The sequence below is a fragment of the Apteryx mantelli genome, chromosome 3 (genome assembly GCF_036417845.1).
Source record: "Apteryx mantelli isolate bAptMan1 chromosome 3, bAptMan1.hap1, whole genome shotgun sequence".
Taxonomy (NCBI): Eukaryota; Metazoa; Chordata; class Aves; order Apterygiformes; family Apterygidae; genus Apteryx; species Apteryx mantelli.
The window spans coordinates 18,421,173-18,443,171 of record NC_089980.1 but is presented as its reverse complement, the minus strand read 5'-3'; the positions used below and the strand labels follow the sequence as shown (position 1 = coordinate 18,443,171).

Here is a 21,999-nt window from a genome sequence, read left to right as displayed (position 1 = left end):
CTTTTTTTTTTTGAAACTTTGTGTTTCTCACATGCTTGTGTTTTGTATGTTGAAGATAATGTTTGTTCACTTAAACAAGCAAGAATTTGCAGTAGTGGAGGGAAAACCTAGAGTTGCTCTGTCTGTATAACTGTATCCTTCTGCCAAGCTTTGTGAGAACCTTTCAAATAATAATACACCTCTAGGCCATTGTAATCTGCTCTTTACTGTAGGATACATTAAGTTTTGACAGGTTTATGGGCAGTGTAGAACATACTGCTGTCTAAATAAACCTGTAAGAACAGTCGACTTTAGGTAATCTAATTTTCATACTTTCTAATCCAGCATCTTTTCATCTTAATTTGGAACAGATTCCCAAATAACATTTTTCAAGGTGACATGCAAATATATTCTTTCACTGAGTTGAAAGCTGTTTTAAAAATTAATTTAAGAAATGATAATAAGTGTTCTGTTATTTATAACATCTGTGTTAGTTTACACATTTTATGGATGTGTACTGTACATTGGACACAGAAATACAATGTTCCATAAAACCACATTTTAAAGCTGATGAGCTTTCCCGGCTACATGTGCTTGCCTGTATGAATTAAAGAAATGCTCTCATAACATTTTCCCCAATGTCTGTTTACAGATTTAGATACAGACAGCATCTTTATCTGCAGCTGTTAAAGTGAGTCAGTTCGTTCTGAGTTGCAACATCCAAGTTTTTTGGTCATAGTAAACTTATAAAATAACCTGGTCTTGTTTTGAGGAAGTGATGATATTCTTGGTTAAAAAGAATTTCATGAACTAACGCAACATTTAGGCTCGTGTTTTTCAAACCTTCCTTGGATTCCTTTGCTTAGCCTAAATGGGGAAAAGTGAAGCAGCACAACTAGTGAAAGTATATGTTTTATTTAAAATTGCTTCGTTATATAATCTAACAAATAATAGTGTGAGGGGAGGAAGCACTGTCAGAAGTTTGAATCTCATATAGCCTGAACTGTTAGTTTGAGGATGCCTGCCATTTACTGGCAGCTTGGCAGAGACTTAGGTGCCCGAGATAAAGCGCCTGAATCCTGATGGATGTCTCCTGAGTTTTGTTACTTTAATGTTCTTTTTACAGTACAACAGTTGCTAATAGAAGGTGTCTAGAGTATTTTGTGTTTGCTGAAACCACAGTAATGTACAGCGGTATTGATTAATTCCAAATGTTAGGTAATAAGAACTAAGGCTTATGATGATATATATATATATATTTAGGTACATTGGCCATACTGGAACTGGAGAACGTTTTTTCCTCAACTCATCTATGTCCAAGCAAAAACAGTGTTCTAAAACTCCTGCTATGGGTAATGGACCTTCTGGCTTTAACAGTATTGGATTCAGAATCGAAAGCATTGATTTTGGTAAGGCTTTATGGAGTAAACATTTTCTTGCTGTATTTTGTTTACCAGTAATTTCTTCTGGAATGAGAAGTAAGCTTAATAAACCAATTTAGGAACATACTGACTTCAGTTTGGGCAGTGACTGTCTTTCTAGAATGGGCTTTGGTTGCAAGAATGCTATTTTAAAACACAGGCTTTCTTCATTTACAACAGCCCTTCTAGAAATAAGTTCTAAGATGCACTGCAGAGAGACTGTAAATCCTTTATCCATTGTTAATAAGTCAATAAAAAGGCAGCATTATAACAGAAGAAGGCAGCTTTTCTGACTGGAAGCCAACATTTTGCTGTAAAGGGGAATCTAAATCTGGTCCTTACTGAGGTGTTTTTAATAATTGCGTGAGGAATTCCCTTGCAGTAGAACAGCTAAAATGTTCTTGGAAGGAATGGATACTAGCTGCTAAGGACTTGAATCCATCTCCTTGCCATTGCAAGCTTTTGCTCTAAGGCATTTCAGTATCATTGTACTTGCTGTTGTCAAGGTCTTGATGGTGCTTTTCGTGGTTATTGAATGTTTTCTTCTGAATCTTGTTAAGCGATGGCATTGCTTAGCTCTCCTCTCGGAATAATCCACAACTGAGAGGTTGTCTATTGTTTTGCTAATATTTGTCTTAAAGGAAATATTTTGTTCTGTCAAGAGTTTCTTCCTTTGAGTTTTTATGTCTCAGATGTTTCTTTACTTAGAGATATTCTTTCTTTGTGGCCTCACAATTTTTTAGGTCTTATGTAAGAATCAAACGTGCTATTTCAAGTTTTGCCTTAGCAAATGCACAGGCAAGGAACTATTTATACCTGCTTTTGTGTGTTGTAACTACATTGTTCTCTTTGCTGCCACATCTTTGTTAGACTATTGCTCTTATTCTGCAGAAACGTAATGAACAAGGATGTGAACCTTGTGTGAGGAAAGCAGATATTGTCCCCTATATACTGCAAGCAAGTAATAAAGTACCCTGGCTTCATAGTAAATGTTTTAGAAACCTAGATAATGACTTGATTTATAAAATTTTGTGTTCCCAAATCCTTTCTCTATCAAAACCTGAGGTCAACTACTACTTGCATCTTTTCCAACATTACTGATTTCTGTTTTCTCTCTTCTGTGGAGTGTTTGTGTTCTGAATTAACTCGAGTTACATGCTTAACTGCTTCTGACCTTAGAAAAAAGCTGTAAGCTAAGACCTGCTGTAACAGAATAGAGTCTGGCTAATTTAATCAGCAATGCTTTTTCTTTAAGTTATTGACATGTACTTTATTGATTAATTATGTTTATAGTGCAACTTTAACAGTGGGCTTACATCTGCATTACTGAAATTTGTTCATGAAATTCCTTCATAATGAATGTCAAAATAGGAATATAAAAACACATGTAAGCAAGAAGTTAACTAGTGTTTTCAGCTTTTTTTTTTTTTTTTTTTTTTTTTTTTTGGAAGATGGGTAAAAGATTGCAGAATACTGCATCCTGCGTAGTTCTTTACTTTTTTTCCCCCCCTGGAAAATGTTGGGCAACGGAATGTCATGAAGAATTAGTGGAAATCTACCATCACTCTAATATTATAAACTATGTTTGTTGTAATTCAAACAACCTTGCTGACACTTGTTGATGTAAATTTGGGGTTGTGGCTAAAATAATCCAATATGAACAGTTAAACGCTTTTAGATTCTTCACTTTGAGGTGAAAACTCTACTGCCAGAAATCTGGATTCTTATATATTACACGTTATAGTAATAGCTGCTCTGTTATCTGCAAATAAAAAGTGGTATCATTTCTCTGGAAGAAGAATCTTTATTGTGTGTACTGCTGAAAAATTGGTGTCTTCCATTTGTTTAAAATTTGCATGTTTCCAGAGTTTTTAAATGAACAGATAAATGCAAAAGCCCATGTTAACTTGTTAGCTGACTTCTAAGTTTTGGAGCCAGTTTCCTCAAAAGTGAGGAGGAAAATAGATAAGCTGCATCTCAGTCACAGATTTGTTCAAAAGGTACTTTGTGAATAAAATCACATTTTGCAAATAAATGGATTTAATATGTTGGGTCTGGGCTCAGTCAGTTGAAGTACTGATTTTACAAAATTATGTAGCCTAACAGTGTGACCGAGAATATTTGAATTGGATATAGAGTTCTGTATTACAAAAGATGAAGCCACAGTTACAGTTCTTATACTCTATTTGAGATGTAGGACAAAGCAGGGATTAACTAAAAGATTTAGTGAACAAAGTTGTTGTTCTCTAAGGCCTATGTTTTTTCACCATATTAATGTTGCAGTGAAAGATAACAATTTGGTTCAATAGTTTGTGGTTGGCAACTGGAATGCTTTTAAAAATCAAGAAGGGAGATCCTGAAATTCTTTTTGAGGGAAAATTACATCAATGCTGAAAATTCCCATTCTGTTTCTTATATCATAAGGAATGTTGGGAGTATGCCCCGTTTTAAAATTTTATCAGTAATTGATCAGCCAAGGGGAGGTGGAAAAGAGGCGTGACTTCTTTTTGTCCCCCCCCCCTTTAAACTTTCAGTATTACATCCTTTTGAGTTCTTTAAACAAAAATTAAACTGTATTAGGAAGTAAACTGTAAGCTCATGTATATAATATAGAATCATACATTTTGGAGCTCTTTAATTTCGGCCATTAAAATGCATAACATGATCTGAAATAGTAGACTTCCAGGAAAAAAAAAGTTGTAGTCACAAGCCCATGCAATTGATTATGCAGTTAGTTTTTATGGGTTTAACTAATTCAACTAATACAAGATGCAGATTTGAAAATCCGATCACAGCTTTGATGGTCTGTTACAATTAATGCTTGGTCCTGTTGTGGCGACTGTTCTTGAAGCATATCTGGAGCAGAGTGTCATTCTGCTGGACTGCTGTTGTGTAAATCATCCCTGTGATGTTTTAAAGTGCTTTGAAATGAAAATTGAAGGAAATTTCTTCTCCTGTGTGGTAGAAGTTGCATGAGTGAAAATTTGTAGATGGTGAGAGCGCTTTTCTATAAGTTTGATTGAGCTTTGGCTGTCCGCTTCAGCCCTCGTGCAGCCGCTTCAAGTTATCCATGTTCTGTGCTTGCCCTTACTGTTGTTCTTTCCTGCCTCCCTCTTATTCATCGTACTGGAAAGAAAAGTAGTCTTGTCGGTAACTTCCCTTCCAGTGCAATGGCTTGCTGCTCTCGCATCGTTCACTTCAGTTGTTTTCTGAAGGCTGCAGCTTGTTTTTCTAGATTGCCCTTGCCCCCAAGAACTTTCTCAACTCTGCCGTTGCTTGAGTTATGATTTATCCTTAGCTGAGGTTTAGGTAGCAATACAGTAGATGGTCAACTACAAAGATGGTATAATTGTTCTTGTGACAGGTAATATGCGGAAGTACGCCCAGTACTGGTTAAGGATTAATTTTTGTGATCCATTTCTTCTCGTGACGTCAGGTGGTGGAGCAGTTATTAATGTATTTGAGTGTGTTATCTCAAAGGCGGCAAGTGACAAACAACTTTTACAAGCCATGAATGTAAAATGATTTTTTTTTTCTCTCTCTCCCCTCAAACCTGTACACATGCTTTTGGTGAAACAAATGTAGATGGATTTTCTTTTTGATGGGAAAGCTTGAAAGCTCTTATCCAAGGCCTCTGATTTGTAGTGTTTATTAGGATATGTCTTTCAGCTGCAGTAAAAAATAAACTTTTTGGTTAGCAGTTCTGGCCTCATTGTTAAATCAGAGCTGTGATGACTGCAACTTTTTTTTTTAACTTGTTTAAGTAATCTTGGCCTATATGGTGCATAAATTAGGAGGTCCCTCAGCACCCTGCCCTCTAATTCTTATCCATAAAGCTATGGTATTCAGGCAGACCACATTACACTGAAATAGCGCCTCTTTGCTAAGCAAAAGAGTTGCAGCTGAACAAAGTACTTCTCAAGATTTTAGAAACCTTTAAGCCATAGGAATCCAATGTGGAATTATTTGTTTTGTGAGTTCAGTGATACGACTGTACTTTAATATCATATTCTATGTGCAGAGCTGACAGCTCATGTTTTTGCCAGTTAGGAGCAAATTTTAAGTTGCTTCTTTCCATGCTGCATGACTCCTCATCAATAAAATTAAGGCTTTGGGGAGAGGGGAAGCTGGTTACATGTCTACCTAGATTTTTTCCTTTTTACTTGATTATAATTGCTTGTGTGATTTGATGATTATTCTAACTGTTTCTAAAGAAGAAAAATCTGATATGTATCCATTTGGAGCTATTTAAAGTTGGTCTTTACTCATGCTGCACTGAAAGCTTCAAGATTAGGTCTTTTGGACTTGGGAAATCTTGCTTTCAAAATGCAAAGCTAACTTCCTGCCTTTAACTTATGTCGGTGTGCAAGCATTTGACTTTTAATCACATACAGTTTTATAGACTAATTGTTCGAGAGTAATTGAAATACTTAAGGGTTTTATTTGGGTTTCTGCCTCAAATTTCTGTGTATTTACCTATGTGGGTTTTTTTTTCTTTCCAACATGAATCAGCAGTCTGTAGAATTGTCATTTTCTATTTTAAAATCTTTTCTTTCTTAAAAATGACTTTAGAGATATGTTTTAGAGGGCTTGTGCATCTCTGCCTATGAAAGACTATGTAAGAGGTATGTTGGTTTTAATTTTGTGCTGCTGAAATAAGCTGTTCAAATTTTAAAACTTCTAATCACTTGATAGAAAATTACTGTTAAGGTTGCAGTGCCTTGAATCATAGTACTGGGGCTTGATCAAGGAGCTACTTATCCCACCCTCCAGTATTATTCCCAAGAAGCTGATTTATTTATTTATTTACTTACTTATTTTTAGGACTCTTGTTTTCTCCTTCCTTCTTTCCAGCCATTTCATAGTTTCTCTTCAAGCTCCTTTTTCTTTTGGGATGATGGTTTATGTCCAGTCAGCACAATCCTTGAAATAGTGTTGTGGGGGTTTTTTTATTTCAAGAAATATTTTCTTGCCTTTACAGTCTCATCAGCTGTTGTCACATGGGATAAGATAATAAGCCTTGCGTCAGCTGAGCTTTCCAAGTAGGTGTATCTGCTCTTGCTAATTTCCAAGAGGTTTAATACTAAATTTATGCTATAGCCTACTGAGATTCAGCTGGAGATTCGTGAACTCAAATTCAATTACAAGGGAGGATTTGGTATAGCCAAATATACCAACTCTTTTTTCTTTAAAAAACAAACAAATGAACCCCCTTCCCTTCTCCAGGAATCGGGAGGGGGGTGAATTCCTTTTTCACTGATGCATCGCTCCCTCCTGCCAGGCATATCGTTGTATGCAACATATGGATCTTCCTCTGCAGTAAAATATTCAGAGCACAGTTGTAGATGTGTTTGGTGTTTAATCTTAGTGCTGATGGTTGACAACAGGAGATCTTGGAAATTTGGATATAAACACTGGCTGCTCTGGTAGTTACAAAGAAGAAGTGCTAGTATCGGGTTTAGTGGTTTGAAAATCCAGAAGCTTAGAAAGCACAGAGGTTGGAATAAGCTCAGCATGAACTCAGAGGCAGACTCCACAGTCATTTCGGAAAGGATCTTTACATTCATGCATGACACTTACATCATGGTCTAGCTGCTGCTGGTAAAAGGGAACGTGCCCTGCGAGATGAGGCCTCCAAGGTAGAAAGTAAAGCTCGTCTCTCAACTACTTTGTTAAACAGCTGGTTCTGAGTAAGCCTGTGAAGCAGGTCGTTTATAGGTATGTTACAGTCACCTTAAAGACACCAAGCTTTCCTGGAGAATACCAAGAGTTGTTTGGCAGAAGGAAACTTGCCAGCTGCTCAAGTGCTGTGGTGTGTTGTGCCTGCAAAGAACTGCAGTGCTTCATTTCTTGCTGTTATGCCCTTTGTGGGATGCTGCTCCGGTATGTATACAAAGCAGTTTGCCAAAGGCTTTGGAATTGCTAAGGAACTCTTTTTTTTTTTTTTTTTTTTTTTTGTCTTTATGTTTCAGAATCAGTATTCCAAAGTCTGCACTTATTCTAGTGAATAGAAATTCAAATACTTGCTAATAAGTTTAGGTATTTTCCGTTCTCCTCTTTTTCTGTAGTTAAGATTAATTATGTTGTTACAACTTATTCATAAACAAATGTCAAGTGAAATGGAAAGAGCTGTATTGTAGATCCCTCTCTTTTTCAGAAGGGGCTGCAAGGTGGAAGTACAAACTGGTTAAGCAATATGTACAATTGTGACTATATAAATATTAGTAGTTATTGCTGCATTTATTACATGCAGTATTGAAAAAAATCAAAACCATTTTTTCATGGAAAAAATTCTCCACTCATACCTTGATTGTTACTATAATAGTTTGCAATGCTAAGATGGACTCCTTAATCTCTGTTTCTATCTAGGCCATGAGAATACCTTTTTTGGGGTGATTTAGTGATTTGTGCATAAATATTTTATGTATAATCTTGCTCCGTTCTGCTTCTGAGGATAAGCTTTGATGGAGAAGTTTGTTCTGCTCTAGGCTCTGATGATGCTTATAACAGCATTTCCCAACTGGTGGCTTGTAAGATAAATCAGGCTGGCAACAGCAGCTGCAGAGACAGTGCACGTTGGCTCAAAGTTAGGAAATCCAAAGGACAGTGCGATCTCATAGAAGCCTATGAATTGGAAAAAAGTGACTTAAACAGTAGGACAGCGAATCATAGCTAGCAATGATGGTAGCACTTCCTTCCGCCTCTCCTTCACTGTTTCAAAGCTAAAGAAACATCTCTAGAAGTCTGGAGCTACTGTTGGAAGGTGACTTAAGTACCTGACTTTCTTAAGGTGTAAACCATCAAGTGACTTAATTTCTATCACACATCATCTGAGCATGCAAATAACTGTGGGATAAGATGGACCAGGATAATTTTTGGCTATTTTATGAATCACTGGTGACAGCAAATGGAGAACTACTGGATTAAAACTCAATGCAATTGCCTTGGTTTGTTGTATAACAGGTCAAGACATGTTTCGTGTTCTTCTGGCCTTTCAGCATGGTCTTCTGAGCATATGGTCATGTAGTAGTTTACAAGAGACCTGAACTGTTCCTGGTAGATTCTTTGCAACTCCTAAAACAAAAGAATTGGTTTGAAAAACGGTTTGGGGAATTCTTGCTGTCACTTTTGTCATCTGCTGTTCCTCTACTTCCTTCCACTCTTTCCTGCCTTACCTGTGCTACATCCAGTGAAAGCTGCTCCTGAAAGTTAGTTGTCATAGGGTTCAGCTGAGCCTGTGATGGTATTTTGCCAGTCTTCTAATCTAAACCTTAGCTGGTTCCTTTGTAGAGAAAGATCACAGTCTGTGTTGAAGTGTTAAGAATTATGGTGAACATTGCAGATGTTTTACGTAGTGATATCATAGGTTCCTTTCTCATATCTAATATTGACACTAACCTGTCTGTACACACTTCTAAAGTAAAACATGAAGCAGTAAAAAAATAGTTTTGGCCCAACTAATTTATTTGCAAATGACTGTGTTTATTTACAGGATATATAGTTCTAAAATTCTAATATACTTTTTTTTCCTTTTGTAGAAATACATTAACTTCAAAGTGAAACTAAACAATGGAACCAGATATTATTCGAATGTACTCCTCATCCCCTCCGCCACTAGACAATGGAGCTGATGATGATGACGAAGATGACTTTGGAGAATTTGGAGGATTTTCTGGTGTAAGTCCTGCTGGTGTAGCTTTTGCTGATTTTGATACACCAGACTACAGTAATTCAAAGGAGGAGTTTATACCCACAAATCATTTTATCCCTCTTCATGATTATTCTGACAATGTAGCTAGCATTGCAACTTTCACCTCTGTGAAAAATGTTAAAGATAAAGACTGCGTCTCAGAGCTTCCTAGTCTCTCTAAAGAACTTTCTGATATGTCAGCTACTAGTACCAGCAAAGAAAAATCTAAGTTTAGAACTTCAGGTACTGCTTTTGATATAAGTTTAGAAGATGTAAACAGAAGAGGGGAACAAAGAGAGAACATTGGGAAACTGGAGGGTTTTTCTTCTGACGTCGTTAGAACTGATATAGCAGTTGTGAGCCAGGATGAGCAAATAGATGCTTGTAATGGTGAGAAACTTCCATGTCTAGAGATTCTAACAAATGGATTTGCAGCATTGGACCCTGCAAATCCTCAGGGAACGGAAGATCTAGACAGCATCAGTGACTCAAAGGGACTAAAAACTGTTGGCACCTGTAGTACTGAGCTAAATTTGAACTCAATGCCTAGCTCAGGTGAAGACTTTGCAGATTTTGCTACATTCTCAAACAAAAAAACAATCCACTCAGAAGGAGTAGGGCCTACAATATGCAGTGTTAATGAGAGAGACTCTCTAAGCATTCAGGAAAACAGCATAATAAACAGAGTAACTGAAAGAACTGAAAGGATGGGATTCACATCTAATAGGAACTACGAATATGAAAAAGAAGCTCATATTGAGGAAGAGATTTGCACTTCAGAAATGAGTTGTGAGCAGGGTCCCACAGCACTGGAAGATAATGAATTCACAATTTTTAGTACACCTCAAGCAACTGGAAGTTCAATATACACTACTGAAAATGGGGAAAACAATGAGAGGAGAAAACAACATGACCTAGAGAATGGCAAAGATTCTTCTAGGCATGATGACTTTTCAGAAACGGAGGACATCAAAGTTGATAAGATTGAAAGTCTAAGCAATGATCTTGCAGGAGAAAGTTTGGGTGATTCTGAAGATACTAAGAATCATGGAATTGAACTTGCAGCTTCCCGTGACACAAATGTTGATTTTGGTGATTTTGGCTCAGTTAGCAGTGCATCTCCCACTTTTATTAATGCTCAAGAATCAATAAATGCTCTAGCTTTAGAAGGAACTTCTGAACAACCTGTGTATGTTAGTGAACCTACTGATGATTTTGGTGACTTCAGGGACACAAGTACTGTTTGTCAGCAGCCAGAAAAGTTAGATCAAGCTGAATTAAATCAGACTGCTGACACTTTAGAATGTGATGCTACCAATAAAAATTCTCACTTAGGCTTCCAGCATGCTACTGAGGTAGAAAACGGTAATGATAGTGAATTTGGAGACTTTGATTCAGTGCCAAAACCTCAAGATGAGAGTGTTGCTTTTCAGGACTCTGATGACTTTGCAGACTTTAGTTCAGCAGGTTGTAACCAGACTACAGACTGGAATGCTTTTGAAGATGAACAAAAAGACAGCTGTTCTTGGGCTGCCTTTGGAGATGAGCAAGCTGGTGAATCTCATCACAGAAAAGAGACGTGGCAGTCGCATAGGACAGATGCATCTATGAGGATCGATGGTCCAGTATTCCACAAGACTGACAGTTTTGCTTTAGCATCTTCCCAAGGAACTATCAGTAAGCAATCTCAAGAGCCAGCGCCGTCAGTACAGGTAAGGATTTTTTTGGTTCTGTTTATTCAGTATTGTTCTGCTCCTGTGCATACAGCTTTTCCTGGTTCCTGCTCTTGTGTACAAAGAATGTTTGGATAGTCCTTGTTTGCCTTGTGGGAGAGATTTATTTGGTGGGTGAGATGGGCTGGTGTGAAATAGCATGCTGTATTTGCATCTTTTGCACTGTTACTTCCTGCAGAAAAATGGTCAGGGTATGCTGGGACTTGTATGCTTCTATTTTGGCAATTATATGTGCTCCTTTAGATGAAACGACTGAAGAAATCAGCCATCATAAGCATTTCAGTGTGTGATATTTCTTTCTTTGCTTCATAGTTTACTTGCTGCTTTGGCTGTAACGTCATATAACTTCTTTATGCGATCTGATGTTGTCTTTTCATAAAATAATGGTGTGATTGGAAGCTGACGTTGCTGATTCCCCAAATATATATATATATTTAAAAATAAGCAAAATAAACTGATTCCTTATAGCTGCTGCTGTATCTAAACTGGAGTTTGGGGGAGGGTAAAGTAGATAGAATAATTTCTTTCCCCCATCCCCTTAGTTTTCTGCCTTAGTTGCTAAGTACACAACAATTCCTAATTAACTGGCTAGGTCTTTACAAGTCATCTTCAAGTTATGTGCCTGTTTTATGTATATATATTTATATGGATATATACACACCCGCACATGTATATAAAAATAATATATGCATGCACACATATATACATGCACACATGTGCATGTGTTATGTAAGTACATATATGTATGTATATATATTCACACACGCATTTTTATTTGTATTTGCTTTTACATTTTCAAAATCCAGAACAAAAATTTGAGTTTAAAATGCTTCTTTATAATCATATCACCCCATATGAGTAGCTTAGAGTACGCTCTGTCTTTTTGAAACCTGTAGTGGCACCAGCAGGAAAGGGTGATAATGTGCATCTAAAAGGTATGGATCTCTTCTGGCAAGGAAGGGAAATGAGGCGAGTGCCTTCTTCCAAGGCCTTGTCTAGACTTGGAGGCAGCCCTGCCTCGTTCAGCTGGCTGTCAGTGACGGATAAAACGGCTGTTCAGAAGAAGGTGGCACCGGCTAGAACTTCGCAGGCGCCAGCAGATGGAATGGAGCTTTTCGGGCTTAGCGCTGGCTTCTTGTTACATTAAAAGGTGTGAGCCTGAGCTCCTGGCGCTTCCTGCTTGCTGTCTTGTTTGGTGGCTGAAACACCAGACTTCAAAGGGGCTTCACAAGACCAAAAGAGGCATTTGTCTCACAAGTGAACCTGCGGGTGGATTTTTGTGCCTATGCAAAACCCTGCTTATTTACAGGGATCGCCTGAATGTGTGGTTCCATTTTCAAGATGAAAGCACAAACTTAATGTTGTTACCTACTCTGTTACTCGTTTGTCCGTAGGAGGGGAGAGTACTCGGGTCATTGGTGCAACTAATCTATATTCCTGTTCCTGTTTCCACTTGAAAAAGGCTACTGAATTTGACTGAAGAAATTGGGAGGGAAGGGTCAGGGAGGGGATGGTCTGTATTCCAGTAAATCATACTGGTAAGGGAAAGACTGAATGTTCTACAGATTTATTTTTACTTAGGAATTTCTAATATTTTTGTAACAGAGTCATAAATTTCAATTGAAAACCTCCTGAATTTAGGTGCTTATAAAAGCAGAACCTTCAGAGGTTCTGTAATCTTTTTTTTTTTTTTTAAGTCCGCTTTAACAAAAAATAAGCCAAATTACAATGAAAGATCTTCAGTGGTTTCTCATGAAGTCATACAGTGATTTGGTTAGGTTATAAAGTAAGTTGTAAGACTTCAATATTTCTTCATTGCTCCTATTAATACTACCATCAGTTGAGATTGTTAGGGTGTAAAGCTATGTTCTGCCTCTTCTGTTAGCGAGGAAGCACAGCTTGGAGAATGTCTTACACAAAGTAACTGCAGAGAAAGTATAGCTGGGTAAGTTTTCTCTGTTGCAATAGTTTGCTTGGCCTTGCAACAGTTTTTTTTTTTTCTTCTTCTTTTTAATTATCTCCTAAAACAGTAGATAACGCATTTTCAAAACTTATTTTGCGCTCAGTAAGTGCTTGAAGTTTTGGAAGGGTCTAATGTAATCTTTTTATATACTTTTTTTTTTAAATGCTTTAAGTTACTTCAAGTAACTTCAAGTTACTTCAGTTGCTTCAAGTAGTAATTCTGTGTTTACTCCATGGAGCCACAGTTTAGTAAATAGCAATTAGAAACACTGTCTGTCTTGTATTAGAAAACGTTAGAAAAAATTAGACGTTGAGATAAGTTGAGTCAGCATCAGCCAAGAAACAGTCCTAGTACTTTGCAAATTCTTAGGAAAATTAAACTCTAATTTTTATCAGTTTTATTACTTTCACTTAAGAGGATGTCATTGAGGTGAAAACTTGAAACGCAGCATTTTAATGTGTTTGCTGATCTTTTATTTCACATACATCAAAGTTGAGTTCTGGAGTTATTTGAGGCAAAAGCAGGTATCCTTGCATGCAAAATGAAGCCAGAGAGAGGTAAGAGAACCAAAAGTCTTTATTACCCTGGCCAAAGAGGAATAAGGAGCAGTAGATCACTTTCTTTAACGCGTGACAGTTTGGGGTTACTGCTAGAAGAGCTGAGAAGCACTTGCTATAGCAGCCTAAAGGGAGCAGGCTGTGCAAGAGAGGAATACAGTATGGATTAGACACTTGATAGACGTGAAAATTGAGACCTCCGCACAGGCTAAAGTTGAACTGGGATAGTTTACAAGATACTGTGTACGCCTTGTCTGTACTGTTGAGGCTAGAGAAGTCACTGTAATGTGGTAGTATAATCACTTTGAAAGAATGGTATATAAACAAAATGACTGGATTTGTAGTTCTTTATTTTTCAATATTGTTTTTGTACAAATACTGCTTTTGTAGACTTAGCCAGCAGCATTCCTGTTTAAATGTAGAAATGATGTATGCAGCAATTTTCATCCTTCAGAATGCAGCATGAAAGGAAAGTTATTTACCGGTAGCTCGAGTTCCTTTGCCAATATAGGCTTTTTATATTTTCTTTTGTTTCCTTAGTTTGTGTTTTGGATGTGAAGGAGGCAGCAACGTTCTGTGCTTTCTGAATGTGGTCTTCATCATGAGGTGCATGTTAAGCAAACTGTTTTAAAGATTCTGGAACTGGCATAATGCTTAATTTAAACTTAGACTTCACTTGAAGAGAATTCATATTTGACTAATCAATCCAGTCTTATTTATAAAATATGGAAAATAAAAGGGAAAAATAAGGTTCTTTTTGTGGCCTGTCTTTTCCCTTATGCAGCAACATGCAACAGCAAAATTTCATTGCATATTTTCACCTTTGCCTTTGGTCTTACAGACTCTCAGAATACTGCTCGTGATTTGAAGAGTAGGATTTGCAGCGTGCTGGCCTTCACTGTACAGTAGTACTGAGTGGAGGGGAAAGGGGTATGGTGTACAGAGTTAAGTTAAAATTACTGAAAGAGTTTGTAATCCCTTTAAAAAGGGTTCAGTATCAAAGGCTGATGGACACAAGCATGCAGACTATTATTTCAACCCATATTAATACTATTATATACAGTAATCATTTAATGTCTTTAGCTGAAAATACAAAATTTGTTTCAGTACAGGTGTAGGTTTGCATTTGATACAGACATGTCTTTTTGTTCATTAAAACTGCTTTAGGATGTAGCAGTGGATGAATTGGTTGCTCTGATAGCTCTTGGGTGAGCCTGTATTGTGCCATATGCAATAATCCCATTTATATGGTCAGGTGACACACTAGTAAGTTATGCTTGTATGAAATATAAGGCTTGTAGCACAGCTTTTTCCATGAGGTAGGGTTGAACATTGCTCAGCTGAGAGGAGAAAGTTATTCTGCCTTATAGTCTATTAACAGTATGTTAATATTAGCTAATATTATAATGTAGGGCTTAGCAAAGCACCAGAGCAGTTTTTACCTGTGTTAACCGTGTGGGTGGGTAATACAGCTGTGCCTTGCTGTATTCAAGGAGTATGAGAGAGGCGTAGTTAGAGAGACGGATGAGAGGAACATTGGTTTGGTTGGAAGGCCAAAACTCGTACCTGATTTAGCTGCGAGTTAACAAATCTGGGAAAGGGAGGAATGGAAACTTGGATGTTCCTTGAAGTGGGTTTTAAGATCCTCCTCTTATCAGAGAGCTCACAAATGCTCACAGGCTCTAGCTCTTCAGATTAAGCAGACGGTGTGGATGATGTACAGTTAATGAGCTGCAAGTAAGCATCAAGGCAGGGGAAAAAAACCTAACCCTGAATCGCTGTCCTTTAGAGAGTACTTTCTGCCTTGTGCAATGAATGAAGTGTCATCCTCTTGGAAAAAAGTAATTATGACCGTAAAGACTTCAGCCTCCCTGTTCACTAAGATAAATTAAGGGAGTGTTGGCTAAATTAAGTTCAGACAGTTGGGTAGCAGCTTGCAGTGTAAATATATCTGTCTGGAAGGGGTCTTGTTGAAGTTCATGGCACAGTTCCTAAGGATGTGCAGCTGAAGAGCTGACAAACACAGACTGTTAAAAGTAGCCCATAAAACTGCTGCATTTCAGAACAGGCTAGCTAAGGAAGTCTTACACAAGAAAAGAGTTTAGGGGTGGCTTTTTCTGTGGTTGTTTTAGCATTTCTGTTTACCTACAGCAGAATTTTTTTTTTTTTCTATCTTGTACACACACGTTTTGTCTACTTCCTCTCTGCTCGCTACTTCCTCGCAGAGCCTGACTAAGAAATTACTGCAACGTCACTAGGTAATAGCACAGGAAAGGGAAGTAAGCTTTGTCCAGCTCAGTAACTTAAACTGCAGTTTGCCTGTGTGGAGGGGACAAGATGTGATGCATCCTTTAGTTGAGGGGAAAATGGACGTGTGAGCCTTCCAGCAAAAAGAAGGGAGACAGCTGCACGTCCCTGCGCTCAGCTTTCCTCTGTTTTATAACTGTCTTTCATCAAGCAGTAAAAGAGCAGGGAAGTCCCGTTCTTCTTCCTTAAGTTGCTAACGCTTTCACAATAAGTTTACTCTGTTTCTCATTGCTTACAGCGAGATCTTTTTTAGCTCCTGTGGCATCATATTGGATAGCGTAACTAAATAGCATTCTCTTGCTGGCATGCAAATCTCAGTTTAGGAACAGTGTTGCCATTATAAATTATCTGCAAAAATAAAAATGAAACAGTTTGCCTCTTTATTTCTAAGAAATCTTATGGCACCCTCTTAACTGCTTTTCTTCGGGAGCGGGGGGGAAGCTATCCCATTTGGATCATGAAAGTTAAACTTGCGTTCTTTGTAAGCTTTGCTTTTCCTCTTTACTCAGGGTCTTTTCTGCCTGCAGCTCTTCCATTGCTTGTATGAAGATGCTCTATTTACCCAGCAGAGCCTGCACACTAGAGAAATAAATAAATTGTTGCTACGTGGAAAACACACTGATTCTTGGTCTAAGGAACCCCTAGACCTCTCCAAAGGAAAAATCTGCCCCCACTTAACTAAGAGTGTGGTTGGTTTGTTTATGTGCATTTAACTGTTCAGCTTTGTTTCTTAATGCTTGAGCCCGATAGCTATTGAGACCCTCTGAAGCTGCCTGGTGTGTTCCTCTTGCTGAGTTTCAGCTGTTTAAATCAGTTTCTCAGCTGAGAAACTGTGCTAATGGTAAGGTCAAAAAAAGTGTGTGTGTGGGGGGGGTGAAGGTACAGAGGCAAATGGGTTCATGAAAATGTCTCGGTTCTTATCATAAAACACAGCATAGGGCATTTTTCATTTAACCTCTGCTTTATTTTGTTAAAATGGGCATAAATAGCTGTGTTAGATGCTCCTCCAGAGCAGTGGGTGAATGATTTAAAAGAAAAAAACAAACAAACAAACAAAAAACCCAAACAAAGAAAAAACTCTAATCGCTTTCTCTTCTTGGCCTCTGGCCCCTGGTTCTGCTATCCTTTGAGAGCCTTCACTTAACTCCTGAATTCTAACTAGCTGATCATGTCCGTACAGACTTTTTCCCTCTCCTAAATTATACCTTTAGCATCTTATTTCCTTCATACGCTCACTTCTCTCTCCTCTCTTTTGTTCTTCTGTCAGCTAAGACCTGAATATCTAGGTGTTCTCAATAATTTAATGTAATTTGCATACTGCTGATATTTATTCTTAAGGCTCTCTGTTGCTAGATTTTATTCAGTCAGGCCGGCTGACGCTCTGCAGGTCCCAGTTCTGTGTTTGCTAGACACAAGCAGCTCGGAGCTTGAACATTGCCACCTCGCTGGCCTCTTCTGCCCTGCAGCAGGGAAGAGGAGGGCTGAGGGTAGGCTGAGGTGGGAGAAACAAGGGGCTGCCTTGAGAAACGGGCTGTGCCTGACCATGGGAAGTGGGGAGGAAGGAAAGACAAATTGCCTCAGCTGTGGAGCACATACAAAAGTTAATCCACTTCTCTGAGCTGGAAGCTAAAGAGTGGAGTGGCAATCGGGACCATGGAGAGAAGTGGGGAGAAACAGTCTTTTTTTTTTTTCTTCTTTTTCCCCTGCACACAGTTTGCTATAACTGCACTCAAAGTGTATTACAGTAATTGCACTGTGAAAGCTTCAAGTCATCTCAGCTGTCACCACAGCATAGCCCAAAAGTGTTGTTTTTATAGCAAGCTTTAGTACCTGCCCCTTTTCCTAGCTCTGAAGGCAGACAGTGAGCCGTCACTGTTGAGTTCACAGGAAGACAGCTTGGGGGGATTTAGTGCACCACTTGGTCGGTGAAGATCTATTGTGTTGAAGGAGTTTATTGATTCTGTCGCCTTCTGATAAAGAATAAAGGGAAACACAAATTGTGGAAACCAGCTACGTGGGGTTTTCAGCTCTGAGGACTGGACCTCTCCCCACCACCACCCTCTTTGTACGGCCAAGGAGATGAGAGTTATAACCCCAGGATTAAGTTGTATTTGAAAGGATATAGTGTCTGTGATATTTTGACTGTTTCAATTGGTGATTATCACATATATTAACTGTTTATCAGAAACTTTTTGCAGTCCCAGAAGCTATGGGGCTTTGAATTTATCCCTGTTTGGAGCCTCACAGTTAATTTTTAGAGTGGCAGCTATGGTCTTTGTTCACATCTTCAGTAAGTACCTTGAAGAATTACTCTTCTCAAATTGCAGTGCAGATCACTTCATTATCAAATACTTTTAGTGCCAGGAGAAGTCGAGAAAAGTGTTTGGTTTTTTTTTGTTTTTGTTCCTTTTAAAGCACAGTTGTCAATAAACCCAGGAAGAGTGCTTTTTCCACAGGGGAGAAGGCATATTTCATAATACATCTTGGGGAGAAAGGGGGTTGGAAATTTCCCCACAGTAACTTACATATGACTGGATTTTTCCTCCCAAAAGACATGGCACTAGTGTGTGTACAATAGAATTAGTATTTGCCTATGGTCCGAACAATAGATTCGTGTTTGTAGAAGATGAACTAATTTTAAAATATGTAAAGGTTTTACTTTTGGTAATGCCCTTTTTTCCCAGGAGCTGTCAGTGAAGTATCTCACTACAATTAGATGAACAGGTTCAGCTGCTTCCTTTAGAGAAATTACCACTGCCTGAGGGAGATGTGTGTTTGTACACTCATCCCTATGTCCATTTGTACACATTGAATTCTTCTGATTTGCTGTAGAAATGATTCTTCTTTCTACCATGTATAAATAAAGGCCAAACACTTCTGGAAATTAGAAAAGATATAAAAGGAAGTGTAAAGACTGCTTTAATTAAACTGTTCCTGAAATTTTGACATACAATTCTCTCTCTGTCTGTCTCGCTCTCTTTTTTTTTTTTTTTTTTAGCTCAAATTTGAATTCGAGGGCTGCCAGAGATGCTCCTTGATTCTTTGAGACTTTCCCTTAACTCATTTATTACCCAAGTAAGCTAGATTCCTAGTAAGCTGGTTCAAAGTCACCAGCACCTTCTCAAATGTTGATCTGGTTCAAGAAACCTGATGCCTTGCTATTGTCATGATATACTCCCTCTCGTCTGCCTTTTCCTCTTCACTGGGGATGTGCGTTTCTGCTGTACTATGGAAATGAAGTAAGCTTCACCCATTCATATAATAGCAACTGATGTATTGTAGGCAGCATTAAGATTTAAAATTGAAGTAGAGCATGCTTTTTATAAGTTAAAAAAAAGTCTGGAGTACTGTCTGGTTTTACTCTCTAAAAATATAAATTAGTATTTTAGTTTTGGTCAAGAAAAACAAAGCAGTCTAGTGTAAGTCTTTATGGCCAAAATGATTGGGCTTAAGACATTATTGAACTTAAAAGGAAAATGATACACTGTAAAATGTGAGTCATTAAAGTACAGTCAGAAAATATCAGTGACCTAATAAAGAGGAAAAGAAAAAATGCTGGTCAAATATTCCGGGTCCTTTGATAATGTAATAATTACGGAATTTTGATGCAAAGCTTTGCAAACACCAAAGGACTGAACTTGGTGGCTGGCCCTGTGCGGCAGGCATTGCGTTCACGGACAGGAAAACTGAAGAGCTGACGTTTTAAGCAAGTTAATTTTACAGCTTTGTGCAGTTTGCAGGTGAATAGGGAGAACAGCGGGAGCAGGCCTGGGTTGTAGTTCCTGACTCGTGAGCCTGCGGTACAGCACAAAGAATCGAGGTGTCCTGCTAGCGGGTTGTGTGCCTCCGTGTCGTGCTCCTGGGCCGTCTTTACTGACGGGCGTGCTCGGTGCTTGGCTCAACTGAGACAAGAGATGAGGCAAACTTTCAAACAAAAATTCAAATGAGAAACATTGTATATAGCTATTACAGTTGTGATAAAGGTATTCTGTGTGCCTAAATGCTTGTTCCGAATGTATCAGTTGGGCTAATTGAAATATATAACTTCCTCCTGCAGACCTTGCTTCTCTGAACCTTTAATCGTTTCAGCCATCACACCCCTGCTATTAAAACTATTGAATATTTTGAATCTAGAAACGCAGTGTCGTGAAACCAAAGCTTGAAGATGAAGAAACCGCCTCAGAGCTGGACACCTTAATAGTCTTCTGGGCTAATCAATATGTTTCAGCAGATTATGTCCTGTGAACGTAGGCATTACTGCTGAAGGAGCTGCGGCTGCCCGTGAGAGGCTTTGGCGGGAGACGGGGCCCTGCTGACCAGCTGCTGTGTCCGGTTTAGCAGCACGCTGAGTAAACCCGCCTTGCCACCAGCCGCTGCCCCCGGCAGGGAGGCTCCCTTGGGTCGGTGTGCTGAGGACCTTTCCGTCATCCCTTCTGGGCCCGACGGCTGCCATACGCTCCGGCCGGCGCCTTTCTCGTCGCCTCTAGATCAGCTGTGCGGCGGCTGGAGAAACCGCTTGTTGCGCGCCGTGGGGTTTCCTTGGAGATCTCTTCTGAATTGGGGCAGGTTTTGCCCCAGCCTGGATTCTGCAGCGATGCCAATTCCCAGCCTCTCCCAACTTCACCCAGCGCCCGGAGGGGCTCTTAAGGGAAGGCAGGCCGTCTTTCCCAGGTCTCAGATTCAGGCTTAGAGATTACAGAGTTTTGTCAGCTGAAAATCGGCTTGCCAGCCTTCCTCAGCAGTGCAGCTGTGCTGGCAGCGCCTCTGCCCAAGCGTGTGTCTGCGCTTGCAGCCTTGCTGCTGGAATATGCCGCATCTCCACAGGAGGGCTCTGCCGGCATGGCTATGCCAGCGTGCGCGGTGGGATGCTCGTGGGATTTACGCCTGCTGGGTGTCTCTGCCCCTTCCCCAGTAGAAAAGCAGGTGCTGGAGGTGCTGGGTGCTGCCCTGGTGGTGGTGCAGCCGGGCATCCCAAAGGTGGCTGTGCAGGAGCTCCAAACTAGGAAGATGGACGTGCTCATTTGGGGCCAGGCTTGCTTCTCCTTCCCCTAGCAAGGAGGGAGATTCAGGTGCTTCTGTTTATAAATAAATAAAGTGAAGCTTTAATTTTATTTTTTTATGAGCATACTTTGCAATCAGTACTTTTTATTTAAATAGTAAGAAATTGCTGGTTACCTGTTTTTAACTGGCTGAACTAGAGAAAAATGTATGTTCTGTTTCATTGATATGTTTGATGTCTGAGACGGTTCGTGGAGCTATAATAAAGAAACTCTGTGGCCATATGGAAATACACCAGGGAAAGAGGTAGAAAACTTAAGGGAAGAACTTACTTTTGTCAAAAAAAGAGATTCCTGATTTTTGGCAGCAGGGGATGGTTTGTTTTTTTCTTCTTCAACGTTAGATCCAGCAATACTTTATGCTGCCAAGGCTCAAAGTGGTAAGAATTTGAGCATTCTCCAGTGCATGTTGTGGAACTTAAAATGCAGGAAGCTCTCAGGACTGTTACATGTTCTTTATAATGCTGAGACCTTATTGCACCCGATAGCAGTGACAGAGGCAGTGATAGAGAGAAAAGGGAAAAGGACATTTCCTGCATCATGAAACTTAAAAACCCCTCTGGCTTTCTCAGAAGGTGCCAGATGAAAGCCTCCTTTCTCCCAAGGGACACTGGAGTGATGGTGACACCAAGACAAGGCTGCAGCTACTTTGACAAGCAGGAAATCCTGCCTAGTTTCTCAAACCCATTGAAGAATAGGTCTGTAGCCCTCCCCCCAGACCTCTGAATGTTTGTATTTAGATACTCGTCATGGTTTTATAATCTACAGTATGATAGTGGAAAGAAGGTCAGATGAGACTAATGCCAATAAAGTTGCGGTTGCATAAACCATGCTGCAATCTAGGTGGCTTCATATTCAACTAAACTAAACTTGGTGGGGAATTTTGTTGTTGCTATTTGACTAGGATAGAAACATTCCCAAGGCTGGCTTTTAACCCCTACAGAATTACAGCATTCAGCATCAACTGGCTTAATTGTGAATGGGAGCAAAGGGGAATCACTGGGAGAAAAGTGATTCTTCTAGTTATATTTAAAAAATTCCAACATGTGGAAAAAAAACCACGCGAATAGGTTGTGGGGCAAGAAATTAAGGCATTGCTACTTAAACTACAACACTTCAGTATTTCCTCTTTTTCTTCTTCAGTTATATTGGTCTGGGAAAGTTCTCTCTGAGAGTCAAATAAATCTTTCAAGTACTTTTTGGCAAGCAATATGTTTAAATGCCTTAGCGTTAGTCAGGTATAATGCAGAAGAGCTATCATATGAACCATAGAAAATGAAGCTGTGTTACGG

The 21,999-nt window shown here is 39.1% G+C and overlaps 1 protein-coding gene across 5 annotated transcripts in view; it reads left to right on the top strand.

Moving 5' to 3' along the window:
* AFTPH (aftiphilin) overlaps positions 1–21,999 on the top strand; it is a 48,600-nt gene that overhangs the window by 2,613 nt on the left and 23,988 nt on the right. For all 5 annotated transcript variants that reach the window (XM_067292789.1, XM_067292788.1, XM_067292787.1 and 2 more), the window contains exon 2: positions 8,939–10,802. In XM_067292789.1, coding sequence (XP_067148890.1) covers positions 8,970–10,802 — 1,833 coding nt within the window. In that variant the 5' untranslated portion in view covers positions 8,939–8,969. The remainder of the gene's footprint in view (positions 1–8,938; positions 10,803–21,999) is intronic.